General features: G+C 39.2%; 1 protein-coding gene across 4 annotated transcripts in view; it reads right to left on the bottom strand.

Moving 5' to 3' along the window:
- si:ch211-266g18.10 (axoneme-associated protein mst101(2)) overlaps window positions 1-13,389 on the bottom strand; it is a 176,266-nt gene that overhangs the window by 132,338 nt on the left and 30,539 nt on the right. For all 4 annotated transcript variants that reach the window (XM_029766872.1, XM_029766873.1, XM_029766874.1 and 1 more), the window contains 2 exons: window positions 12,222-12,290; window positions 11,729-11,872 (listed from right to left, as the gene is read on the bottom strand). In XM_029766872.1, coding sequence (XP_029622732.1) covers window positions 11,729-11,872; window positions 12,222-12,290 — 213 coding nt within the window. The remainder of the gene's footprint in view (window positions 1-11,728; window positions 11,873-12,221; window positions 12,291-13,389) is intronic.

Below are 13,389 nucleotides of genomic sequence, written 5' to 3'. Positions count from 1 at the left end.
TCATTACGAAGACATAAGACCAGTTGACACCATCAAGGTGCGGATGTTTACATCCTACACAGTTTCACCCGACGAACAGATGTAGTGTAGTGGTAAAATAAAAAGGGATACATTTTTTATGGAATTCTAAGCATCACTCCAGTCAAAATAGGTTCTGCGAATGTTTGATTCCATTAATTTGCCATGGGCTCGCGCTAGTGTTCCAGTCTAGCCAACTTTTTTAAGCCGTTTTTCAGCCTTGGGTGAATGTTGTCTCATTCTATTGTCCAGCCTACAGGTAGCCAGAGCGAATTTACGAAAGCACCCGAATGTCCATTGAGAAAGCACAAAGACTTTACCATTTAGCTAAGCTAAGAATGACGAGAATAATCAAGTCAATAAACATTGTGTAGTTAGTTAGCCTGTAGTGGATATACTGGCAAGTTTGATGTGTAACTTCTAACGTTAGGTAGCTAAGCTAACATACCGGTATATACTGCTGTAATGATATGCTATGTGGTTCGTAAGGACAGCGTAGCTAACAAATTGTCAGCCAACATAACGTGTAAGGTAACTTATTTGAAAAGTCATTACTTTATTACATCGAGATGCATGCTGCCCCTTGGTCGTTAAGGCAAATCTGGTCTGTGATAGGAGGGAGGATTTTCACACCTTGCTAGGCTATTAGACTATTCTTTAGTAAAGGTTGAATAGTCTATTGTTCCGCTATTAGCCCTCCTCCCCAACTTGCAACAAATTGCTGTTCCTTTCTCATTCCATTCCCTCTTCCACACGTCATCATTCTACTCCTGAGTGGCTTGCTTGTGGGCCATGGCCTGGAAGGATATGGCAGCATTTTTGGTTGTGTGTCAAGAATTTTGCATACAGTAGCACTTTTGTATGAAGGTGTGGTTATTCAAAGGCAAATTGTTGCATGCAATGGAGGTACATTTGTGTCTTTTTGGCGATAACAAAACCTTTTTTATTTTCTATCAAAAATAATTGTTCTGAAAGCAACTTTATTCCAACACAAAGGAAGTCAAAGCGGACACCTACGAAGATGGCATCTCAGGTAAGCAGCACTGGGCTGTATTGACGTATCCTACAAATGACATCTGCTGCTTTAGATTGAACGGTCATATCTCAGTTATTGTTTTCATGTCTATAAAAAATAATCCGTTTTCTTTACTATCAGAGAGCGAGCTGACCAAGGGATTGAAAATGTAGATATTGCCAGATGTTCACTGTCCAAGGAACAGGCCGTGGAAGCTTTATTGCTGGCAAAAGTGTCCATAACCAGAGATAATTAAACTGTTCTGTGTTCTTTTCTCCATCTCTGCTTGTCTTGTTGTACATGGAACCTGTCTCACATGCATTTAATAACAAAATCCTTTAGATGTCAGCTGCTAATTTTCAGATTTACACCACATAAACACAGCTGTTTTCACTGGACTATCTGTTGCTGCCAAGTCATGATTTCCCTGGGGGTTAGCCTTGCAATGACCAAGTGGTGAGACACATAGCACTCTATATTTAAATGTTTCAGGTACACTCTGATAGGTGTCTGCGTCACATACAGTATCTTCTATTGACATTATCTTCTATTGTTTGTCCTCATGTCTGTTTTTCAGCATGAAGTACTCTGTAGCCACTTATTGTGGACACAAGGTGAGACCACACACACACAATAACAGTCTCTCTTCTTCACTTCATCCCTCTCCCCCTTCTCCCTAAATCCTCTGGGTTATATCGCCTGTTTTGGTGAACCCCTCCCGCATCTGAACTGGCTGACATGGAAGGCACAGCATCGTAGGTGAGATGTCACTTGGTCGGGTCAACAGGAAGTATTATTAAAGAGATGCTTTACATTGAAATACAGACAGAGATGTAGAAGTCCCAGAGTTAATGATCCAAGGTCAGTTTCGCATTTCACCTCCTGATTTAAGATTACAATTATAATGCATTTATGTGTTTATAACACCTGGATAATGAACTTCTTTCAATGAAGCGTTTCACATTCTCCACTGGTTGAAATTAAGTATCTCATTGAAATATTATCCTGTGTCCTCAGATTAATGCAGATGAAGGGAGTTAGATATGCATAGTTTTCTTTCTGTATATATGAATTACAAATCAATCATGTTTCTAGTCTATTGCATAGTTACAATGTGTAATCATTGATGTCCCAGGAGAAGGAGTGGTAAACACTGTTGTGTATAATTGTGTATAATTGTAATACATACATGCAGACACAGCATCATTCAAATAATGAGTTTGATATGACTGAAAAATTATGTCTCAGAGATTCATACCTGATCTGCACCTTTATATACGAAGGAAGAGTACATGATCAGTGAATACATTAAATGTACAGGCTACAATGTGGGAATCTCATGCGTGGTAATAACTACAGTACATGTGTATATAGGACTTGCATCCTTGGCACAATAAAGTTATTATTTTCTACTCTATCCATAGGCTTCATTAATGCCATTCAGACTTGAAGTTGATACAACAACTATGATAGCTGAGGTTCATAGATTGGTATGAATTTTAGTTCAGAACCTAACGTTTTAGGGTCCATATACAGATCGGCTATATACTGTAGCTAGCTACACATCCATAGGCATGCAGTTATTTTTATCCTCCACCACACAATATACAAGTAAATAGTTAGCTAGCTATGTTACTTCAGCTGCATTGCAAGGCAAGCTTACACAATTGTACATTCAATTTGCAGTAAATGCTTTAGCTAGCTAGATTCTTTACATCCACTGTCTCACAAGACGACAGCCTGGTTTTCTCATGAGTTCCTAAAACATTAACAACACAAATTACATATTCATTCCCCTAACACTAGCTAGCTGGCTAATGTTAGCTAGTCAGATAACTTGGATAAATTGCAATTTTCGTAAATTAACTTTATGACAAAAAAAATATGCACAAACGTTTGTCTCTACATTAACTAACATATTCCTCTCAATTGTAATTATTTAGCTTGACTCGTTTTGACGTTATAAGAACTTACATCTGGTTCCACCGTAATGTTTTGTCAGCCATCTTTGTTGAAGAACGCCACAAGGCAAGGATAGCTAACGTCAAAATTCGTCATTGGAACCACTCAATATGATTGGTCATATAAAAACCTTGGGACCCAAATACATAATGAGTGCTCTAACTCCCTCTTGTGGTGGTCTGGAGCAATGAAGCCGTGACGCTGGGTACCTCTAAGTCCTGTGGTGCAAGCTCACAACTTTTAAAGGAGGAACCACTTTACAAGACCCAGTTTAAGGATGACGCACAGCCTGTGGTTCATGCTCCACGGAGAGTTCCAGCACTGCTGCTTGTGCACCTTACGAGTTGGACAAGATGTCAGCAATGGATTTTTTCCCCAAAGTCGATGGACCAACTCAATGGTGGTTGTAAAGAAAAATAATGGTTAACTAAGATTATGTATGGATACTAAGGACTTGAATGCAAAATAAAACGAGAACACAACTGATCCTAAAACTAGAAGAAATCGCAAGTTACATGTCAAGAGCAAATTTCTTCACAAAGCTCAAGGCTTTACGCAGCTGAAGTGCAATGGGTGAGTGTTGTATGAGCTAGGGAGTGAGGATGCGGGGTGGTTGGGAGGGGAAGTGAAGGGCCGGGGGGCTCATTCGGGTGCCATTTTGGGAAGGTGGCGGGTGGACTTTCTTTTCTTTCTTATTTTTTATTGCATGAGGTCTGTGATCTTTCCATTTTGATTGATGTCCGTTGTTTTCATATACAGTATGTAAAAAATGAAGCCCGCATCTCTGTTTAATTGTTTGATTGAATAAATGCTCCAACAAAACATTTTAAAAAATGCTGCCATTTGTGACTCGTTTCAGGAAACTAGGCGTATGTCGTGGTTCACTACTTCACAGGAGCGCCATTTGAACGTAAACTTTTTTTCTTTATCAAAATGTGTTTTTTGGCAGAAATGCCTTCTGGAACGTGAGCATTCCTGTGCCTTTAATAACAAACTTGTATGCCATCTGTAAATACGAATGAAATTGTTAAATTATGAGCCTAGTTGGTTTAGCCACCGAGTTTAGAAATCTGTGGAATTTGAATATGATAGCTAAGGAGATGGAGAAAATCTGGCGTTTGATTGCAAATATGCAGACAGAGTCTAAAAGAGAAAACACAGGCTGTTGTATAAAACACCTTTCTCCTTATTACATCTTCAAACTAAGGGAAAACCATGGCATCCATGACAGAGAGGGAGAAGCATCCATCCATGTATACGTATAAGAGAGTCTAGCTAGCTACATCTTCAGATAATACACATTTCTAATTTTGTCAGAAAGTGGTTTTCATTTCAAGTTATAGCCTAATGTTAGCGAGCTAACATTGAACCTGGTTAGTTAGCTACCTGCAGATTCATGCAGGGTAGTAACGTTATGAGTTGGGATTATGGTTCATTGTTTAGCTTGCTAGCTACATTTCTAAACAAAAGAATCAAATATGCAAGAAACGATTTCAATAGAATGTTTATTATGTCACTGCTACAAATGTCAATAGACATAGCTGCTAAATTCGCTCTAGCTATCTACTCCGATTTCAGAGCAGTCTCATCTGAGTGTGCCAGAGTGCAGAATAACTGACGAATTTACGAACGCTCAACACCCGTTGAATATGGCCGGTGTCAGTAAACATTGGCAAAAAAGCTTAATTAAATTGTGGCCAGCAGTACAGTTGCAGTCACCAATGCTCTGGATAACATAAACACAGCCTAACCAGCTCTGCTAGGGTGAGGAAAATGGTCAGAGTGAGCTGTTTTCTCATTTGTGTCCTGAAGTAGCAAGCAAGAAAGCCAACGTTAGCCAGTTAGTTAGGGCGCTTGACTGCTGTTGTTGCTGTTGTCAGAACGCTGGGATCAACCCTACTTTTCGTGTGAGCTCTGAACGCTCCGAGAGTGAAATGTTTACGAACGTCGAGAGCACACTGGCACTCCAGATTAAATTTACGAACACACATGTAGTATAAACCAGCCTTTAGTCTTGAAATATGTGGTTGTTTAGTACATAGTGTCACATGTGAATCCTTAAAGATATGGGTGGGGCTAAAGCTTAAAAGGGTGTGAACGATGCTGAATGGATGTAGAGAAAGAAGAGCTCTACAGTAGGTACCAAAATATTCAAGGCCCATTTTCTCAAAAGTGAGGTTACAAGTTTATCAACTTTCAAAGCAGAATGACTTTCCCATTGTTCCTCAACTGTAGTGTATGATATAAATTTTTTAGCTCTGAGTCTCCATTTTTATCCAATGTAAAAAACACCATTTCAAATGATGCTACATAAGACCGAATTGAGCCGGTCAGTCACATTTGGGATTAAATTGGCCTCTGAGATCTTCTTCCAAGCGATCAAATCAAATTGTATTGGTCACATACACATGTTCATCAGATGTTATTGCGGCTGTAGCAAAATGCTTGTGTTTCCAGCTCCAGGAGTGCAGGAATATCTAACAAATAATATCTAACAATTTCACAACAATACACCCAAATCTAAATAAAGGAATGGAAATAATACTAAGATAGAGTACAATAAAATAGAATACAGAATATACTCATGACATGAGTAATAAAATCAAACAAAATCAAATTGTATTGGTCACATACACATGGTTAGCAGATGTTATTGCAAATGCAGTGAAATGCTTGTGTTTCTAGTTCCGACAAGTGCAGCAATATCAACAAGTAATTTAACAATTCTACAAAAACGACTTACAGTTGAAGTCGGATATTTACATACACTTAGGTTGGAGTCATTAAAACTCATTTTTCAACCACTCCACACATTTCTTGTGAACAAACTATAGTTTTGGCAAGTTGGTTAGGACATCTAATTTGTGCATGACACAAGTCATTTTTCCAACAATTGTTTACAGACAGATTATTTCACTAATAATTCACTGTATCACAATTCCACTGGGTCAGAAGTTTACATAGACTAAGTTGTCTGTGCATTTAAACAACTTGTAAAATTCAAAAAAACGATGTCATGGCATTAGAAGCTTCTGATAGGGTAAGTGACATAATTTGAGTCAATTGGAGGTGTACCTGTGGATGTATTTCAAGGTCTACCTTCAAACTCATTGCCTCTTTGCTTGACCAAAGAAATCATGCAAGACCTCAGAAAAAAATATTAGACCTCCACAAGTCTGGTTCATCCTTGGGAGCAATTTCCAAACGCCTGAAGGTACCACATTCATCTGTACAAACAATAGTACACAAGTATAAACACCATGGGACCATGCATCCATCATACCGCTCAGGAAGGAGTTCTGTCTCCTAGAGATAAACGTATTTTGGTGCGAAAATTGCAAATCAATCCCAGAACAACAGAAAAGGACCTTGTGAAGATGCTGGAGGAAACGGGTACAAAAATATATATATCCATAGTAAAACGAGAAATATATCGACATAACCTGAAAGGCCGCTCAACAAGGAAGAAGCCACTGCTCCAAAACCGCCTTTAAAAAAGCCATACTACGGTTTGCAACTGCACATGGGGACAAAGATTGTACTTTTTTGGAGAAATGTCCTCTGGTCTGATGAAACAAAAATAGAACTGTTTGGTCATAATGACCATCGTTATGTTTGGAGGAAAAAGGGGGAGCCTTGCAAGCCGAAGAACACCATCCAAACCGTTAAGCATGGGGATGGCAGCATCATGTTGTGGGGTGCTTTGCTGCAGGAGGGACTGGTGCACTTCACAAAATAGATGGCCTCATGAGACACCGAAATGATGTGGATATATTGAAGCAACATCTCAAGACATCAATCAGAAAGTTAAAGCTTGGTCGCAAATGGGTCTTCCTAATGGACAATAACCCCAAGCATACTTCCAAAGTTGTGGAAAAATGGCTTAAGGACAACAAAGTCAAGGTATTGGAGTGGCCATCACAAAGCCCTGACCTCAATCCCATTGAACATTTGAGGGCAGAACTGAAAAAGCGTGTGCGAGCAAGTAGGCCTACATACCTGACTCAGTTACACCAGCTCTGACAGGAGGGATGAGACAAAATTCACCCAACTTATTGTGGGAAGCTTGTGGAAGGCTACCTGAAACGTTTGACCCAAGTTAAACAATTTAAAGGCAATGCTACCAAATACCAATTGCGTGTATGTAAACTTCTGACCCACTGGGAATGTGATGAAAGATATAAAAGCGGAAATAATTCATTCTCCCAACTATTATTCTGACATTTCACATTCTTAAAATAAACTGGTGAAAAAACCCTCTCTAGGGTAGGGGGCAGTATTTTCACATCCGGATAAAAAAAACGTACCCGATTTAATCTGGTTATTACTACTGCCCAGAAACTAGAATATGTATATAATTGTTTGATTTGGATAGAAAACACCCTAAAGTTTCTAAAACTGTTTGAATGGTGTCTGTGAGTATAACAGAACTCATATGGCAGGACAAAATCTGAGAAGATTCTGTACAGGAAGTGCCCTCTCTGACCATTTCTTGGTCTTCTACACCCTCTTTATCGAATACAGAGGATCTCTGCAGTAACGTGACACTTTCTAAGGTTCCCATAGGCTCTCAGAAGGCGCCAGAACGTTGAATGATGACTTTGCAGCCCATGGCTGAAAATCAGTAGCGTATTTGGGTAGTGGTCGATCTGAGAACAATTATTTTTTGTAATTTTCAAAGCTGTTTAAAACCTCTTGACGCACTGATCCCGTAACCGGGATCAACATCCAGCGAAAAATCAGAGCGCCATATTCATAACCAAATCTAATAAATTCTCTTTCTCAAACATAGGACTATTTTACACCGTTTTATAGATACACTTCTCCTGAATCGAACCACATTGTCCCATTTCAAAAAGGCTTTACAGCGAAAGCAAAACATTACATTATGTTAGGAGAGTACATCGACACAATAGCCACACCGCCATTTTCCGACCAACCACATGCATCACAAATAACCAAAACACAGCTAAATGAAGCACTAACCTTTGACAATCTTCATCAGATGACACTCCTAGGACTTCATGTTACACAATACATGCATTCTTTTGTTCGATAAAGTTCATATTTATATATAAAAATAGCATTTTACATCGGCGCGTGATGTTCAGAAAATATTTTCCCTCAAATGCTTCAGGTGAAATAGCGCTACAATTTACTAAATTACTATTTGAAAACATTGGTAAAATATAATATTGTCATTCAAAGAATTATAGATTAACATCTCATGAATGCAACCGCATTGCCAGATTTAAAAATAACTTTACTGGGAAATCACACTTTGCAATAAACGAGGTGCTATGCTCAGAAAAATAGGCTAGGCGATACAGGTTAGCGCTATCTTGGAACCATCTAAAATCAAATATACTATTGTAAATATTTCCTTACCTTTGATTATCTTCATCAGAAGGCACTTCCAGTAATCCCAGGTCCACAACAAATGTAGTTTTGTTCAAAAAAGTTAATCATTTATGTCCCAATAGCTCCTTGTTAGCGTGTTCCGAAGGCTACTCATAATGTACGAGGCGCGCGGGACTTGTCGTCACGAATGTGCAAAAAAAATGTATTTACGTTCGTTCAAACATGTCAAACGTTGTATAACATAAATCTTTAGGGCCTTTTTCAATCAGAGCTTCAATAATATTCAAGGCGGACGATTGCATTGTCTTACTAAACGTTTCGGAACGAGAGAGTACCCACGGGCACGCGCGTCATAGTAGGATTGGCCCTCCCCCTATGACCAACTTTCCAGGTCTCTCGTTCGGTCAGTTTTTACCAGAGAAGACTCAAACCACTTTGTAAAGACTGTTGACATCTAGTGGAAGCCTTAGGAAGCTACATGAATCCTAACTCATGGTGTGTTTCATAGCCAAAGGCTTGAAAGTGATTTCACAAAACAGATTTCCACATCCTGCATGGAATCTTCTCAGGTTTTGGCCTGCCATATGAGTTCTGTTATACTCACAGACACCATTCAAACAGTTTTAGAAACTTTAGAGTGTTTTCTATCCAAATCTACTAATTATATGCATATCCTAGCTTCTGAGTTTGAGTAGGAGGCTATTTAAAATGGGCACGTATTCTTTTCAAAATTCGCAATAGCGCCCCCTGTCCTTAACGTGGGTCAAGAGGTTAAAGGCACAGTCAACTTATTGTATGTAATCTTCTGACCCACTGGAATTGTGATACAGTGAATTATTAGTGATATAATCTGTTTGTAAACAGTTGTTGGAAAAATTACTTGTGTCGTGCACAAGATAGATGTCCTAACTGACTTGCCAAAACTATAGTTTGTTAACAAGAAATGTGTGGTGTGGTTGAAAAACAAGTTTTATTTACTCCAACCTAAGTGTATGTAAACTTCCGACTTCAACTGTAAGTGCCGAGGCTATATGACTGCGCCATCAACTTGATTATTTAGCAAACATCACTTGGTGCTTATATTCAGTCAACATATATATCTTAAGAATATCATGGAATATATACATATATATATTTTTTACAGCTTCCAAATGCATAATCAATGATCTAACTTCCCCTTGCGGTGGTCTGGAGCAATGAAGCAGTGACGCGGGGTAACATACTAAACCACAAATTACCGGTAAATCCGACGGCATAATCTCAAAACTTTTAGTTGAGGTAACACTGCACACCCCAACCCTTCTTCTTCCCGGAGAGATATTTATTCCTGTCTGCCTGATAAACTGAGAACCCAACTGGCTGTAAGGACTCAGACTGTATATCCAGAGAGAGCCATGTTTCCATGAAAAAGAGTATGTTACAATCCCTGATGTCTCTTTGGAAGGAACTCCTCGCCCTGAACCTGTCAACTTTATTATCCAGAGACTGAACATTAGCGAGTAATATACTCAGCAGTGGTGGGTGGTGGGTGCGCCTACTTAATTAGACTAGAAGTCCACTCCGAATACCTCTTCTCTGCCGGCGTTGTTTTGGGTCAGCCTCTAGAATCAGTTCAATTGCCCTGGGGGGTACGAACAAAGGATCCGTTTCGGGAAAGTCGTATTCCTGGTCGTAATGCTTGTAATGCTGGTGAGTTACCGCTGCTCTGATATCTAAAAGTTCTTCCCGGCTGTAGGTAATAACACAAAACATGTTCTGGGCTAATAATGTAAGAAATAACACATAAAAAAACACAATACTGCAAAGTTGCCTAGGGGCTAGAAGCACGGCTGCCCAATCTATCGGCGCCATTTTTCTATCATAGAAAGTGCATCATAGAAAGTACGAATGGCGTCAGGGTCTACGTAGATGATGTCATCATGTGGGAGTTCACACTACAAGAGCACGACAAAAGGCTGACAAAAGTGCTACAGAGCATACTGCGAAATTGATTGAAACAGAACAAGACACAGTGTCAGTTTGGCATCAAGGAAATCATAGTCCTTGAAGACAGGTTGTTTGTTGAAGAAGTAGAGCCAAATGAGACCAAAGTTCAAGCCATACTGGGCAAACCCCAACCCAATGACATGAAAGGGCCTCATGGGGATGAGCACCTTAATCTGCAAATTCTTACCAAACTTGTCATTCAAAACAGCCGGCCTAAGAGAGTTGTTACACAAAACAAATGAGTTTGCATGGACTACAAAACATGAGCAGGAATAGAAAAAGCTCAAAACAACACTTAACTCAGAGCCAGTTCTCAACTTTTTCGACCCGATAAAAATAACAAAGATATCAAAAGACGCATGGAAAAATGGCATTGTCTTGGTTCCACTACAAGTGGAAGGAGAAGATTGAAAGCCAGTAGTCTATGCTTTGAGAACAATGACTGAAACCGAGTGTCATTACACCCAGGTAGAAAAGGAATGTCTAGGCATGGTGTTTGGATGTGACAAGTTCCAGGGCTTTGTCTACGGCTTACCTACCTTCACAGCTAACACCGAGCATAAGCCATTATTGATAGTCATCATCAAAATAACTTAAACAAGATGTTGCCTAATATACAAGAGCTCATGATGAAAATACAACTGCAGATGCACTATCCCTGGCACCCGCAGTGAGCACAGTGAGTAATGTGATCACTACAGATGATTATATTGATGTTCATGTGAATATGATGGCTGCTTCTCTTCCTGTGTCAGACTCTAAATCAAAACAGAGTACAGACGAGAGCAAAAGACACAATGCTGCAGACAGTCAACGCAAACATACATCATAGCTGGCCCATAGGTTTGTGTTCACAATACTACCAGATCAGGTCAGAACTTAGTGTTGTAAACAGACTGCTGCTCAGACAAGAGAAAATGCAGATGTTGTGACAAGAAACGCTCGAAAGGATACACTAAGGCCACCTCAGTATCAAAAAATGCAAAAGGAGAGCAAGGGATACAGTCTACTGACCAGAAAGAAACATGGACATTGAGAGAATGATAGGGAAATGTGAAACCTGTCAGAAACATTACTACAAGGAAGTGAAAGGCAATGAGAATAACATTGATAGTGTAACATGAAGCTAGGACCGTATGTCCAAGATAGTCTATTTACATATAGGGAACGCTAACTGACAATTATTAATTAATTGACCCTATGGGCCGTTCCTTGTCCAAGGCTTGCTTACTTATTAATTCACTGTCCCACAGGCTACTTATGGTATGTTTATTGTGGTTAAGAATAATGTAAATGTAAGGAAGGCTTGATTTTCTATAGATATGTAAATTCCATTATAATTTGGTAGAAGCCATAGAGACAAACAGTACTGCAAGCCTAGCTTACCTTTGGGTCCTGTCTTCTCTGCTTTCTTCACACTGGGCATTGCCTCAGGCTTTGCTTTCTCCATGGCCTGCTCCTCTTTCTTTTCCGTCTTGTCCTCCAATTTCTTATTTTCTACGTCTTTCATGGATTGTGCATCCCTCATCGCTGTAAGTAAAGACATGATCCTGTGAACAAATGCCTCCTTCTCTTCATGTAAAATTAGAGCACAAATCCGGTTGGGTGGTTTCCCGGACACAGATTAAGCCTAGTCCTGGCCTAAAAAGCGAACTCAACGAAAAATCTAACTTTTTAGTCCAGGAAACCATCCCACACTGTTCACAGATACAGTAGGTTTTTATTTCATATGCCAGCCAGGGAATTAGGAAATTAAGTTTGGGCTTATTTTGGGGTATTATTGAATTACTAATTACATCAGTACATCAATCCCTCCCAACTGTAAAAAAGGACGTAGATAGATTTGAATTGAAATTAAAAAGAAAAAAACATGATTTACCTTTAAGGACCACTTCTACCTCTTCTACTACTTCTTCTCTTGCTTGCCTCTCCTTGGATTGTCTGAGAACTATCACACAAAGAAATATTATATTTTGCAATTGTTCCTAGAAAATGAAAGGTAGTGAGTGCATTACAGTGATGGTAATTAGGTAGTTGTGACAGTTAAGCATGCATTAGTTACATAAAAAAAAATGTAATAGCATATTTAGCCGGTGATATGGTGGGGTGGTGGTAACATGGTATCATGGTTTTGTGTGACGAGACCGATTTTTCTAAATATTGTACTTAATATTGTAATTTTCCCATTATGCAGAACTACTGCATGTCATTTTCTGGTTGTAAACTGGTTTCCTGTAGAAACATGTAAAGATGTATATTTCATGATTAGATTAGGAAGGACATCATATTTAGGTTCTTATCTAGTCAGATAGAATTATTTATCTGGTAACTAAGAAGGCGTTAACAAAACCAGTATACAACCTGACCATGACGTCATTTGAAAAGTAACTTTAGAACCTACACTGAGTGTGAAAAACATTCAAAATACCTTCCTAATATTGAGCTGAACCCCAGTTTTGGGTAGTACACTATTCTTGATACACACTGGAAACAGTTGAGCGTGCAAAACCCAGCAGCGTTGCAGTTCTTGACACCAACCAGTGCTGCTGGCACCTACTACCCGTACCCCGTTCAAAGGCACTTAAATATTTTGTCTTGCCCATTCACCCTCTGAATGGCACACATACACAATCCATGTCTCAATTGTCTCAAGGCTTAAAAATCCTTCTTTAACCTGTCCCCTCCCCTTCATCTACATGGATTGAAGTGGATTTAACAAGTGACATCAGTCTATGACATGTTGTGTACACTCAGTGTATAACCTCAGAGGTCGGTTGAGCACTCAAAATCCAAATGCACCATTAGGGACAGTTAAAAATTTCCCCAACGTAAAAAATATTTTCACATCATAACCATAACCTGTTGACAAATATTACGCCTTTTATATATCCATTGTGGGTGGATAAGGGTGTGCATACCTTGCGAAACATATACAGTATAATGATATGGAGCTAATATCTTTACAGGACCTCAAACAAATATATTCACTTCCAGGCTTTTCATGGTTCCTTAACCTACAGTTAAGAGCTTTGTCAAAAGCTTTTGGA

Source organism: Salmo trutta, chromosome 12 (assembly GCF_901001165.1).
Source record: "Salmo trutta chromosome 12, fSalTru1.1, whole genome shotgun sequence".
Taxonomy (NCBI): Eukaryota; Metazoa; Chordata; class Actinopteri; order Salmoniformes; family Salmonidae; genus Salmo; species Salmo trutta.
This window is presented reverse-complemented; position numbering and strand designations above follow the sequence as displayed.